At 43.5% G+C, this 15300-nt stretch overlaps 1 protein-coding gene across 1 annotated transcript in view; it reads left to right on the forward strand.

Annotated features, from left to right (window-relative positions):
* HOMER2 (homer scaffold protein 2) overlaps positions 1 to 15300 on the forward strand; it is a 69088-nt gene that overhangs the window by 22602 nt on the left and 31186 nt on the right. Inside the window, exon 2 of the mRNA XM_026677062.2 lies at positions 3978 to 4134. Coding sequence (XP_026532847.1) covers positions 3978 to 4134 — 157 coding nt within the window. The remainder of the gene's footprint in view (positions 1 to 3977; positions 4135 to 15300) is intronic.

Here is a 15300-nt window from a genome sequence, read left to right on the forward strand (position 1 = left end):
GATGGTTGGGCCTGAAAAAGAACGGTTGTAGAAGCCTCATGTTTTTTGATCCTAAATGTTTTTGACATATTTATTACATTGCCATCCTTCGAAGGAACTCTGCGAGTCTCATTTTATTTCATTCCCCCCCCCTAACAACCACACAATGACTTAGTTTAGGCTGACAAATGTGTCTAGCTTAGGGAATCATCCAGTGAGAATTTGTGACTCCCGGCGTCTCCTCCACAAGTCTGAAGCTCCAGTCAGGCTTGCTATATATCTCCCTGTGAAGGAATAAAATTTTCTTTTTCTTTTTTCACTCTAAACTACGGTCTTCAGATTTTATTTTCCTATCTCCTTCCTTTCTATGTAGATTTGAGAGAGCTTATTTCTACTCTGGGGTGATGGAGAGTGAATTCCTGAAGCTTTGGTGTATTGGGACGGTACAGTGGTGGGATTCAAAAAATTTTTCCTACCAATTCTGTGGCCGTGGTTTGGTGGACGCGGCAGGGGAAGGACACTGCAAAATCCCCATTCCCTCCCCACCCCACTAACCTGCTTTCCAGCTCCGTTCTCCTGTGCAAGGCAACCAGAGAAGACCCAGCTGATCAGCTGTGGGCATGGCTTGGTGGGTGTGGTGTTCTGTGGGCATGGCTTGGCTTGGTGGGCATGGAAGGGGAAGGACACTGCAAAACCCCATTCCCTCTCCACCCCACTTTCCAGCTCTGTTCTCCTGTGCAGGGCAACCAAAGACCCAGCCGATTGGCTGGGACTCAGTGGGAGGCAGAGAATAGATGGGTGGGGGGCAGTTAGAGGTGGTATTTGCTGGTTCTCTGAACTACTCAAAATTTTCGCTACCAGTTCTCCAGAACCGGCTAGAACCGGCTGAATACCCCCTCTGGGACAGTAGCTTTCAAGATGGCCTGGGTCACACTATATACAAAAGCAGAATATGGCTTCCTTTTAATGTAGTGTCTTATGTAAATTGTTCGTTATTGTTTAGGGTGATAGATGAAAGTTTCCTCTTTAGTTTGATCAACACCCCATCCAGGTTTAGTAAGCATGTGTGAAGCTGATCATTTCTGTGGTTGGGAAGTCTCAAAGTTTCCTTCTGTAAGAAGATAAAAAGCCAACACAGTTCTAGGCTACATAAACAGAGGGATAGAATCAAGATCACGGGAAGTGTTAATACCACTTTATAATGCCTTGGTAAGACCACACTTGGAATATTGCAAGCCAGTTTTGGTCACCACAGTGTAAAAAAAGATGTTGAGACTCTAGAAAGAGTGCAGAGAAGAGCAACAAAGATGATTTGGGGACTGAAGGCTAAAACATATAAAGAACGGTTGCTAAACTGGGTATGTCTAGTTTGATGAAAAGGACTAGGGGTGACATGATGGCAGTGTTCCAATATTTGAGGGGCTGCCCCAAAAGAAGAGGGAGTCAAGCTATTCTCCAAAGCACCTGAGGGCAGAACAAGAAGCAATGGATGGAAACTAACCAAGGAGAGAAGCAATGTAGAACTAAGGAGAAATTCCCTGACAGTTAGAACAATTAATCAATGGAACAACTTGCCTCCAGAGATTGTAAATGCTCCAACACTGGAAGTTTTTAAGAGAGATTGGACAACCATTTGTCTGAAATGGTATAGAGTTTTCTGCCTAAACAGGGGGTTGGACTAGAAGACCTCCAAGGTCCCTCCCAACTCTGTTATTCTATTCTAAGATAAGAAACAGCGATGCAATTTTCATAAAAGATCTCACTGGCATCCTCAAACAGGAATTTGGGATGCAGCCTGAAATGTATACTCATGTAGTACAGAGTCCTGAAATGATCGGTACAAAAATTCATGAGGGCATGGATGCTGGGTGTTGTGACATGCCCAGTAGAGTAATATAGTGAGTTTTATGGTACTGTACAGGCAGTGCCACGTATTTACTGGACAGATTCTAAAGATAGACACTTCAAAAAACACCACCTTTGGCTAGCTGGATGTGTGAGCTTATTTGCATGGTGAAAGCTAAGAGAAGACAAAAGCTGCATTCATTGTAAGCCTTAGAAATTAATGAAGATAATCTTATACAAGTAAGGGAGAAGGAGGATAGTTGCAGTTCAAAGAAATTATGAATTCATAAACAGCTGGGAGTTTGAAATAAGAGAGAGACAGCTGACATATTTGTCTGTGGCATTTGGTTTTTCTTAATCTCTTGGGAAATATTTTTTAAAAAACAGAAGCATAGGAGTCTGAGGTGTGGGCATGTCCTAGAAGGAACTTGTCATGCCCCTCTTGGAGATGGACTCTGAGCGAGAGGAGGAACAGCTGACAGGGAGTGGAAGTGTGACTCCGGAGGTTGTGGAGGAGACTGGGGCAGGGCAGAGGCTGACTGGGAAGTCAGAGGAAGACCCAGGCCCACCCCCTCTCCATCCTAGGGCATGCAGGGAGAGACCTGAATGGCGTGGTCTATGTGGGAGGAAAGGGCCTTGATCCCATTCATGGGCTGAAGCTGTGAGAACTGGTTAAAAGGACAGACATGCGTATGGGCCAGTGCTGGAAACAAAGAGTGGAAACACCTCTAGTCTGTTGTTCCTCTCTGAGTTTGGCATCCTTCCCAGTGTGTGTTCCCATATCTGTAGACGTCTTCAAGCCCTTATCTTGCCTGGTTCCCTGAATTGCTTCAGTGTGGTTTGTGTTGTTTTTACTCTTTATAATTTACAGGCATTTCCTCCTTTTCGTAACTGCTTGTGGGGGAGTTTTTTGTCTCCTGTCAAGGATAAATATCTTTGGAGCTTTGAAGCAAAGTGAAGGAATTAAAAGGGGCTTCACCTGTTTTTTGTGACTGTGTTTATTTTGTATCCCACCCTGGGTCATCACAGAACCAAAGTTTTGATGATGACTCAAAATGCAGGTAGTCCTCAACTTACGACCACAATTGAGCCCCAACATTTCTGTTGCTAAATGAGACATTTGTTAAGTAGCTTTTGCTCCAATTTATGACTTTTCTTGACACAGTCGTTAAGTGAATCACTGCAGTTGTTAACCGAAAGGTGCTTTTTCAAGAGGCAACTGGACTTCCTTGTTTTTCTTTGAAGATGTTCTGATTTTCATCCAAGAAGCTTCTTGGATGAAGAACTGAAGAAGCTTCTTGGATGAGAAGCAAAACGTCTGCAAAGAAAAACCAGAAAGTCCAGTTGCCTCTTGAAAAAGCACTTTGGGGACAACCATGACCTGGAGGACAGAGAATCCCCACAGACATCTTCAGTTGTTAAGTTAGTAACAAGCTTAAGTGAATCTGTTGACTTTGTTTGCCAGAAGGTCGCAAAAGGATATCACGTGACTCCGGGGGCACGGCAACTGTCAGAAATATGAGTCAGTTGCCAAGTGCCTGAATTTTAATCACATGACCATGGTGATCCTGCAATGGCCGTAGGTGTGAAAAACGGTCATGTCACTTTTTCAGCGCTGTTGTGACTTCGAGCAGTCATTAAATGAACAGCTTAAGTCAAGGAGTACCTGTAAAATCATTGGCTCTTTTGCTTTTACTCCTGAGTTTTTATTTCATTGTCTCCCTCCCATATTTTAGGCTTGATGTAACCCACATTCCTTGTTCAGGGGGTAGGACTGCAGTAGAGGTGGGTATTCAGCAGGTTCTGACTAATTTTGAAGAACCGGTAGCGGAAATTTTGAGTAGTTTGGAGAACCGGCAAATACCACCTCTGAATGGCCCCGCCTCCATCTATTCTCTGCCTCCCATTGAGTCCCAGCTGATTGGCTGGGTCTCCTTTGGTTGCCCTGCACAGGAGAACGGAGCTGGAAAGCAGGTTAGTGGGGTGGGGAGGGCATGGGGATTTTGCAGTATCCTTCCCCTGCCATGCCCACCAAGCCATGCCCACAGAACCGGTAGTAAAAAAAAAATTGAATCCCACCATTGGACTGCAGACATTTTCATCTGTCACAAACTCATTCTGCATTCCATTTCTCCTGTCCCTCCCTCTTCCAGAGAACAGCCCATCTTCACCACCAGAGCACACGTCTTCCAAATTGACCCCACCACCAAGAAGAACTGGGTCCCTGCAAGCAAGCAAGCTGTTACGGTTTCCTACTTCTATGATGGCACAAGGAACAGCTATCGGATAATCAGTGTGGATGGAACCAAGGTAAACCAGATAACCCCCGGCATGCTTTGTAGAACTGGGGATACCTCTTGGTTGGGGGCCACTTGTACATAACGGGAGTTGTATGTCCTAGGCTGCATTAACAGAGGGATAGAATCCAGATCACGTGACGTGTTAAAACCTCTTTATAAGGCCTTGGTAAGACCACGCTGGAAATACCGCATCCAGTCTTGGTTGCCATGATGTAAAAAAGATGTTGAGACGGCTAGTCTAGTGAAGAGAAGGACCAGGGAAGACATGATAGCAGTCTTCCAATATTTGAGGGGCTGTCAAAGAGAGGAGGGGGGGTCAAGCTATTTTCAAAGGCACCCGAAGGGCAGACAAGGAATAATGGATGGAAGCTGACCAGAGAGAGATTTAACCTGGAAATAAGGAGAAATTTTCTGACAGTGAGAACAATCAACCCATGGAACAGAAGTTGCCTTTGGATGTTGTGGGAGCTTCATCACTGGAGACTTTCAAGAAGAGATTGGACTGCCATTTGTCAGAAATGGTGTAGGGCAGGGGTCCCCTAACCGCCGGTCCGCGGACCGGTACCGGGCCGCGGAACAAGCCTTACCGGGCGCTGGTTGCTGGGCGCCGCCATCTTTTTGGTAAAAAAGCAATTTTTCGTCCAAAAGATGGCGGCGCCAGCGCGGGTGAGCTTTTCCGGGTAGAAAGCCATTTCTACCCGAAAAGCTCACCAGAAGGCTGGCGCCGCCATTTTTGATCGAAAATCACTTCCGTGACGCCACCGGAAGTGATTTTTCGTCAAAAAAGATGGCGGCGCCCAGCTGACGCCGGGTCAGCGGGCGCCAGCTGACGCCGGAACCGGGCCGCGGCGCCGAAAAGGTTGGGGATCCCTGGTGTAGGGTCTCCTGCTTGGGTGGGGGTTGGACTAGATGACCTACAAGGTCCCTTCCAACTCTGTTAATCTAAAAAAAAAAAAAGAGTGTAGAGAAGACCAACAACTGTTATTAAGGGACTGGAGGCTAAAACATATGAAGAACGCTTTAAAGAATTGGGTATGTCTCATTTAATGATAAGAAGAACTAGGGGTGACATGTTAACAGTGTTCTCTAAGGGGCTGCCCCAAAGAAGAGTGGGTCAACTTGTTCTCCAAAGATCATTTTCCCCACTTAAGACTGTTGTAGCATCCCCATGGTCACTTGATCAAAATTCAGATGTTTGGCAGCTGGTTCATATTTATGACAGTGGCGGTACCCCAGAGTCACATTATCTGCTTTTGCGATCTCCTGATCAGCAAACTCCATGGGAGAAGCCAGATTCACTTTACAACTGTGTTACTAACTTATCAACCACAGTGATTTACTTAACAACGGTGGCAAGAAAGGTTGTAAAATGGGGCAAAACTCACTTAACAAATGTCTCACCTAACAACAGAAATGTTGCACTGAATTGAGGTCATGAGTCAAGGACTATCTGTAGTTCAGATCCTTGTAGAGAGCAAGCATTTATTGCTAGTAAGTTTGCAATAAATCTTTATACCTATTTGAACTGTCTGGATCTCCTGCTTTTCCTGGAGCTTGGAGAAGACAATTCTTTTATTGGCCAAGTGTGATTGGACACACAAGGAATTTGTCTTGGTGCAAATGCTCTCAGTGTACATAAAAGAAAAGATACACTCATCAAGAGTCAAGAATCATCAGGTACAACACTTAATGATAGTCATAGGGTACAATAAGCAATCAAACGATACTAGGAAACAGTCAGTATAAATCGTAAGGATACAAGAGACAAAGTCACAGTCATACGGTCACAAGTGGGAGAGGATGGGCGATAAGGGGTGATGAGAAGATTAATAGTAATAGTAGTGCAGACTTTGTAAATAGTTGGACAGTGTTGAGGGAATTATTTGTTTAGCAGAGTGATGGCTTTCGGGAAAAACCTGTCCTTGTGTCTAGTTGTTCTGTGTGCAGTGCTCTATAGCGTCGTTTTGAGGGTAGGAGTTGAAACAGTTTATGTCCGGCATGTGAGGGGTCTAAATATTTTCACAGTCCTCTTTTTGACTCGTGCAGTATACAGGTCCTCGATGGAAGCCAAGTTGGTAGTAATGGTTTTTCTTAATCTAGAGGTTTTCTGAAAGTGGATAAAGATAGAGGTGCTTTCTAAGAATGATAGTAGTGGGCTAGATTATTTAGATTATGCTATCATTGTATTGTACATGGAAGGTTTTAGAGTATTCATGTGTGTGGGGGTTCTTTGATTATTATGACTTATACCATTGGGAGTCTTGTGTGAATATGATGGCATATGAAATTAACGAATCAATAAACAAACGTGATAAATTCATACAATGTAAAAAATTCAGGACCAACAATTTAGAGCAGTGCTCTTGGCAAGATCTCTGAATGTTGTTTGCAACCATAATTTTCCCATTGCTGAATCCAGTGACACCAGGATTATGGGATTTAGGGAGAAATATATAAATGTGGAACACAGGACATTGATTTTTTTATTGTAGTGTGTTCATGTTTTGGACGATAGTTATTTTTCTTCTGGACTATTTTGTTTCCAACCTGGGGAGCAAATAGGTTGAGGATCAGTTTCCAGGTTACCTTTGGCTAACCAAATGATGCAACTGGTAGGCAATCTCTTAAAGCAAAATAATTGTTCTCCGTGTACTTTGGCAGCCGGAATCAGTCTGGTAAAAGCAGTGATACAGGGAAGGATTAAATAAGAATGTTGCTTTCTTGATTTTGGAGAACAGAGTTGTTTCTTGTTGCTGTAGATATGTGTGTTTAAATTGGCTTCTGGCTATAAGGAAAAAACAAATAAGGTTATATTTAATTTTAATGGTTTCAGAGCAACTTCCTACCAGTTGTGAAAAAATGAATGGCATTTTCTTCTTTATGAGCAGTTCTCCGGCCTCAGTTGAAGTATGGAGTCAGAATATTGATGGATGGACTGTTGAATAAAATATGGAATATGGAAAGAAGCCACACAGCCAGTGAATAAATGTATTCATGTGCTTACATTGAGTAAAGCAACTGAAAAAAAAAAGATAAGAGGAAGAAACTCAGAGGTAGAGACAAGTTTGAAAATCCACTTTCTGCATTCGATATATATAAGACAGCATAAGGGTAGTCCTGGACTTACATTGATTTGTTTAGTGACCATTCAAAGTTGCAACGGCATGAAAACGTGGCCGTTTTTCACATGATCATTGCAGCATCCCTATGGTCACATGATCAAAATTCAGAGGCTTGGCAACTGGTTCATATTTATGATGGTTGCAGTGCCCCGGGTCATGTAATCCCTTTTGCGACCTTCTGGTTTGGCTCTGCAACCCAACAAGACAGACACAGACTTCAGAGAGTAATTAGGACTGCAGAAAAAAAAACAATTGCTACCAACCTGCCTTCCATTGAGGACTTGTATCCTGCACGAGTCCAAAAGAGGGCTATGAAAATATTTACAGACCCCTCACATCCCGGACATAAACTGATTCAACTCCTTCCCTCAAAATGACGCTACAGAGCATTGTACACCAGAACAACTAAACACAAAAACAGTTTTTCCCCGAATGCCATCACTCTGCTAAACAAATAATTCCCTCAACACTGTCAAACTATTTACAAAGTCTGCACTACTATTACTGTTAACCTTCTCATCACTTCTTATCACCCATCCCCTCCCACTTGTGGCTGTATGACTGTAACTTTGTCATTTGTATCCTTACGATTTTTATTGACTGTTTCCTAGTATGATTTGATCACTTATTGTACCCTATGACTATTATTAAGTGTTGTACCTGATGATTCTTGACTCTTGACAAATGTATCTTTTCTTTTATGGACACTGAGAGCATTTACACCAAGACAAATTCCTTTTGTGTCCAATCTCATTTGGCCAATAAAGAATTCTATTCTATTCTATTCTATTCTATTCTATTCTATTCTATTCTATTCTATTCTATTCTATTCTATTCTATCCTTATTGTACCCTATGACTATTATTAAGTGTTGTGCCTGATGATTCTTGACTCTTGACGAATGTATCTTTTCTTTTATGGACACTGAGAGCATTTGCACCAAGACAAATTCCTTGTGTGTCCAATCACATTTGGCCAACAAAGAATTCTATCTATTCTATCTTCTGACAATCCAAGTCAATGGGGAAGTCTGGTTCACTTAATGAAATGTGTTACTAACTTTTTAATAACTGCAATGAATCCCTGTAGCAAGAAAGATCGTAAAATGAGGCAAAACTCACTCTTGCTTAGCAAGGGAAGTGTTGGGCTCATTTGTGGTCATAAGTCAAAGGATTACAGCAGTCAGAAACACAGCTATGATCCTTAGCTCTTATCTCAGTGGAGAAAGTACTTTCTCTTGAAAGGCTTCTTCAAGTTCTATCTCTAGCAAGGCAAGGTGAATTTCCCCATGAAAAAGGAGCTTTGTGATGGGGTTGGCCTATTCGGGGAGTACCTGCCCCCAAAAGGCTCACTTGATGCTTAATATTGTCAGCCTTGGAAGACATATTTCACTTGGAAGCTTCGATGTTGCCACATTCAGGGCCTGGGATTTTGGGAAGGGGGGGATTTCATAGAGAGGTGGAAGATTAGACTCAATAACACTCTTTCTCAGAGAGTCAAGGACAAGTTGCCCTACACCTGGAGAGGAGTGTCTAGATGGATGGCTCCAGTTTGGGACTATGTTTGATTGGGCGATGTGATGGATGGTGGGTGTAGGGGATTTGATTTTCTTTTGTGAAGGGAAAACCTGGAACTCTCAAATTCGGGTTTTCCCCAGATGTGCCAATATGACAACTCTAATAAAGTGGAACTTTGAGAGAATGCTTGTCTCGAAGTTAAATGGTTTGGAGTTGATTAGTTGGAATGCTGACAGCTATACATTGGGGTGTTTCTAGCGCCATGTAAAGATTTCTCCATTTCCCCAAAAATATTCAGAAGCCATTGCTAAGCAAAAAAAAGTTTTCTCTGTTGCCCATTTTATTATATCTGCTTTATTTGTGATCTGTACTTGTGGCTTTAAAAAAAAAAAATCTCTCTCACACTGCTTGCTTTTATTATTTATAACGTTTGATATTAGTGTGTCTATTTTTAATGAATTCATTTACCCACCAGGAAGCTGTGGCTGTTGGTTGGTCTAGAAATCTGTTAAATAAATACATGAATTACGTCTGGTTTTTCATTGGGGCTGTAAAGGGTGGTTTAATCCTCCTTTCACCAGCTGTGGTCCTGAAGGAAGCATTCTTGCCCTTGTCTTATTAGCCTCAGAGAAGAAGAAAAAAGCCCCAGGACTAATTTGCATGTTGCCTTTAATAATCTCATCCCTAGGTAGTTAGTTAGAAATACGCAGCGGTAGGGCAAAATGCAGAGCTGTGTTTGCACAAGCCAAGATCCTTCTGTACGTCCTGGCAGAATTTCAACAACAAGGGCCAGAAAAAGGAGTTATATAGGTTTGCATATTTTTTTTTAAAAAAAGCTAACTGGGAAATTGCACTGGGTGTATGAAAGTACCTGATCATGACAATTACTGCATGATGCTGAGAGAAAAGTACAGATCAGCTCATTACAATTAACCTAGATTGGTATCCCTCCAGAATAATGGTGACCCAAAAGAGTGAAGGTTGACAGAGCATCAGCAATTCTGTTCTTGTTCCCTCGAGAGGAATGCAAAGGTTGGACTTTGCAGAAGCTTCTCTTTTTGTTGAAATAAGCAACTTGCAAAGCTGAAGAGTGTAGGGAGTGTAGGGCCTTGATGTTTTTTGGGGTGTGCTTTAGTTTAGAACAGGGGTATCCAACCTTGGCAACTTTAAGACTTGTGGACTCCACAAGTCTTAAAGTTGCCAAGGTTGGACACCCCTGGTTTAGAAGATGTGGTGGCGCAGTGGTTAGAATGCAGTATTGCAGGCTCATTCTGCCTGACTAGTTTAAGGTTGATTCCGCCTTCTAACCTTCCGAGGTTGGTAAAATGAAGGTCCAGATTGTTGGGGGCAATACTCTGACACAGTAAACCAGTGTCCCCCAACCAGTGGTGGGATTCAAATAATATAACAACCGATTTGCCCAGGTTGGCTGTCGTGGGAGATGAGGCCCACCCCCAGCCTCCAGCTATGCCACACATGTGGGACAAGCCTCCTAGGATGGCCAACCTGACCCTGGGCGAACCAGTTGTTAAAATTACCCACTCCCTGATATCAAAGCGGATCCTGGATGCTGCAGTGTAATAGAGAAACGGGCAACGGAGTAGCCAGCAGGAGGAAAAGAGAAGGAGCAGGGAGAAGAAAGAGGGAAAGTGGCTTTTTGCATCCCTCACACAGGCTGCTCCATTGCCCGGGTGCTCCATACCGGCTGCTCCATGGCAGCGCAGCGTCCAGGATCTACTTTGATAGCAGGTTTAACAACCAGCTCACCTGAACTGGTGTGAACCACCTGAATCCCAACACTATTCCCAACCTTTTGGATACCAGGAACTGGTTCCATGGAGAAAGTTTTGTCCGTAGACTGGAGGAGTGTGGTTTCACATGCTACCTGCATCCCACGGATGGGGCTTTGCTTGTTTGCACGGACCGGTTTCTGGCATGCTGTGGACCGATGCCGGCCCACAAACCAGGGGTTGGGGGATTCCTGCTGTAAATCACTTAGAGAGGGCTGTAAAGTATAAAAGTCTATTGCTAATGCTATTTTGAAAAGGAGGCACGGTATAAATCTCTTTGCAAAGTCATATCCAAAGGGTGTGTCTTTGTACTCTGCTGTACAGTTGCAGCGGATAGAGGGTGTTGAGTTGACAGGCCTGGGATGTGCCAAGTGAGAATGTGTGAAGACCTTTGACGGATCAGATGCATCACTTCCTAGATTGAGTTTGTACTTGTGAGGTCTGACTCTCCTTTCCTCCCTCCTCCCTCTCACTTTGAGTACCAGCCACAGTATCTCATTTCTCCAGATGATGGAGGAAGTTCTAGAATGTTCTTTTCTTCTGCAAAGACGTTCCTTGTTCACTGCTATTAACTCACTGTAATTGCGCTGTGGGAAAAGTCTCCTGATTTTCAACCCATAATGGCCCTTGCTAGAAGCCAGCATACTAAGATGTGTGATATTAATGTTGAGACTAGAAAGAGTACAGAGAAGAAGAACAAAGATGATGAGGGGACTGAAGGCTAAAGCATATGAAGAACGGTGGCAGGAATTGGGTATGTCTCGGATGTGGTATTCAGCACGTTCTGACCAGTTCTGTAGAACCGGTAGCGGAAATTTTGAGTAGTTCAGAGAACCAGCAAATATCACCTCTGACTGGCCCCACTCCCATCTATTCTCTGCCTCCTGAGTCCCAGTTGATCGGTTAGGTCTTCTTTCGTTGCCCTGCTCAGGAGAACGGAGCTGGAAAGCAGGTTAGTGGGATGTTAAGGTTAAGGTTAAGGAATGTTAAGGGGCGTGTATAAGTGCACCATAATGCCTACCGTCCCTGTCCTATAGTCCCCATTTATTCATACTTATTTCCTGTATTCTTACTCATGTTTATACTTATACCTATTATCTTGTAAGTGATTGACAAATCAAATAAAAACAAACAAACAAACAAACAAACAAATAAATAAATAAATAAATGTGGAGGGAATGGAGATTTTACAGTATCCTTCCCCTGCCACGCCTACCACTCCATGCCCACCAAGCCATGCTCACAGAACTGGTAGTAAAAACTTTTGAATCCTACTACTGGTATGTCTGGTTTAATGAAAAGAAGGACTAGGGGTGACATGACAGCAGTGTTCCAATATTTGAGGGGCTGCCACAAAGAAGAGGGAGTCAATCTATTCTCCAAAGCAGCTGAAGGCAGGACAAGAAGCAATGGGTGGAAACTAATCAAGGAGAGAAGCAACCTAGAACTAAGGAGAAAGTCCTTACAGTGAGAACAATTAACTGGTGGAATAGTTTGCCTCCAGGAATTATAGGTGCTCCAACACTGGAGGTTTTTAAGAAGAGATTGGACAGACATTTGTGTGGAATGGCATAGAGTCTCCTACTTAAGCAGGGGGTTGGACTAGAAGACCTCCCAGGTTCCTTCCAACTTTGTTATTCTGTTAATGCCTCTGCATCCGTGAATTTCAGGGAGTTTGACTTGCAGCAAATGTGTGAAGGCTCAGGGGATGACATGCATATTTTATTCCTTTCCAAGGAAGATTGTAATGGGCCACCCACAGTTCTGCAGCTTGGCTGGCTTGATGCAGTTACAGATAGTGCTCGACTTATGGCTGTTGGTTTAACAAGCATTCCAAGTTACAATGGTGCTGGAAAAAAGTGACTTGTGACCTGTCCTCACACTTACGCCTGTGGCCATGTGACCAAAAGCCAGGCGCTTGGCAACCGGCAAGCACCATACAAAGGTTGCGATGTCTGGAGGGCATTTGTGACCTTCTCATGGAGGTTCCTACAAGTTAAGTCAATAGGAGGAGTTGTGTTTGGTTAAAGCAGGAGGTCTTCAAACTTGGCAAGTTTAAGACTTGTGGACTTCAACTCCCAGAATTCCTCCTCCAGTCAAGTTAGCTCAGGAATTCTGGGAGTTGAAGTCCACAAGTCTTAAACTTGCCAAGTTTGAAGACCCTTGGGTTAAAGATTCAATGATTTGCTTAACAATCATGGGGATTCACTTAACAACTGCAGCAAAAATGTTGCAAAATCACTCAATAATTGCCTCACTTAGCAATGGAAGTTCTAGTACCCATGATGCTCATGGGGTCAGGACTCACCTGAATGTGTATTCTCCCTTCCAGTGGCCATGAATATCTATTCCAGGGATCCATAGTGACATATCACCAGTCTAAGGTTTCCTTGGCTTTTAATGACTTCGTTTCATTTATTTGTGTCATGAACAGATTCTTTGGGGATGCTGGGAGGCTCCTGTTCTTTCTCTTCCACCAATTTACAGCCTAAAGAAGGAACACAATCCTGCTCTGTGTATATATTCTATCGATAGATTTTTTTTTAAAATTAAATTTTATCTTATTTTAGTTGATTACTCTATTTGGCTGGAGTTCAATATGGCTTCAATCCTGCTCTTACATTGTCCTTACTTTGTTCTCAATTTTGAGGATTTTTAAAAACAACGAATATGTACTGCTGTAGAACTCCAGTTCAGCCTTCCCCAAGCTGATGATCTCCAGGCACTCTGGACTATAACCCCCATCATCCTGTTGTGGCCCACCAGCGCCCAGCGGAGCTGGCAGCAGATTCGGACAGTGAGGACATTGGGGAGGAACATGGGCCAGTCTTGGAGTCTGGGGAAGGCTCTGACAAGGGCTCTGCATTGGAGACAGAGATGGGGCCAGGGCAGCCTGGCAGTTATCAACTGTCTTTGGAATCGGAGAGCAGTGGGGCAGAAGAACAGCTGGAGCCTGTTCCAATGTGCACATGCGCAGAGCTGCGAGGAGAAGGGAACAGCTAAGGAACAAGGGTCAACTTGGGAGTAAAGCCACAGGTAGATGGTAGATGGCCCCTCCCAGAGGGAATAAAAGAGGAGCAAAAGGAGAGTGAAGTTTTGCAGGAGACAATTAGTTCATTCGGATGAAGATCTCTTCCTGCATTCTTGCTAATTATTGTGGCATCTAAAAGATACCAGCCTGGCAACTCTCCAAGCCTGATAAAGGTCTATAATTGTGAAATATCTTGCAAGTCTGTTAGCTGAGACATTGCTGGAGAAGAATTCACTGTAAACTAAATAAAAGAGGTTTGTCGGGACGAGGAGTTGGCTTCATGCTGTTGGGGAAGCCTAGGTTAGAACACATCCCCAGTCAGCATGGCCAATTGGCAAACTCACCAACGTAGGAGTTGACCTGCTCTCTTGTTTGGTTGAATGGAATCAGAAATAAAGAAAACCTAATCATCATATTGGCACATTAAAGCAGTTGTGACAGAGTCCGGAAGATAATTCTTGGGAGGGATCCCTAGTGCAACTTAAAAGAAAAAAAGGCTGTCAAAACCGCAAATAGTTTGTCTCAGGTTTTTTTTTTTTTGTTTGCCACATGTTTTCCTAATCGAAGAATAGATGTGCTTCAAATGTGGGTATAAATAGATAGTTGCTAAGTGTTTGAGAACAGACACTGGTCCAATGGTGTTGGAGCAGAAGGAGATACCGATATGTGTATTTTTAAAATTGATATATGTATGCTGTGTCCTTGTCATGAACATTCCTTGAATTCATCCATTGCACTAAGGCTTAATTTGCTTTAAATAGCACAGGTAGTTACAACAGTTTGCTTAGTGACCATTCAAAGTTACAACGTGCCAGCATCAGGTGCGGATGGCTGAGATCTCGGAGAGCGAGGACTCAGATGAAGGGCCTGCGTGTGATGCAGGGATGGGGCCAGGACTATCGGAGAGTGGGGTGCTGCCTTTGGAGATTGTGGAAGCTGGCAGCAGCGAGGAAGAGGACCCCGAGGAGCCTGTGCCCAGTGCGCGTGTGCACAGGGCTGCTCGAAGAAAAGAGCAGCTGCAGCAGCACAGGCGATTCAGGAGTAAGGCTGCAAGGTGATGGCCCCTCCCTTAAGGGATAAAAGCCAGCCCTCAGAGGTGGGATTCTTTGCAGGAAACAAGGAAGTTCTTGCACTTCAAGTCTTGTGGAAGTTCGGACTATCCTGGTTTGTGTTTGGAGACTCCTGTTGGAAATATTTCTTAGTAGCTTTATCTAGTGTTCATGGCAGCCTTGCACAACCTTGACAAGGCTCGTTATTATCAGAGACAATTAGTTTTAATAGCCTTTTAACCGTGAATTAACGGAATTCTCAGAGAAGCATTACAAGGTTTTGCTTTTATCTCTGTTTGGTGTCTGCTTACTTGGAACAACATTTGGGTCAGAACACAACGGCACTGAAAAAAGTGACTTATAACCATTTTTCATACATTGCAGCATCCCCATGGTCATGTGGTTTTACATTCGGATGCTTGGCACCTGACTCACATTTATGACAGTTGGAGTGTCCCAGAGTCATGTCTTTTGCAAGCAAAGTCAGTGGGGAAATCAGATTGACTTAACAACCATATTACTAATTTAACAACTGCAGTGATTCATTTAACAACTGTGGCAAAGAAAAGTCGTGAAATGGGACAAAACTCACTTAACAGATTCCTCGCTTAGCCACATCAATTTGGGGCCTCAAATGTGGCCATACCAGGGGTGGGATTCTACTGGT

Source organism: Notechis scutatus, chromosome 11 (assembly GCF_049901735.1).
Source record: "Notechis scutatus isolate UNSWTSFEM ecotype Mainland chromosome 11, rNotScu1.2, whole genome shotgun sequence".
Taxonomy (NCBI): domain Eukaryota; kingdom Metazoa; phylum Chordata; class Lepidosauria; order Squamata; family Elapidae; genus Notechis; species Notechis scutatus.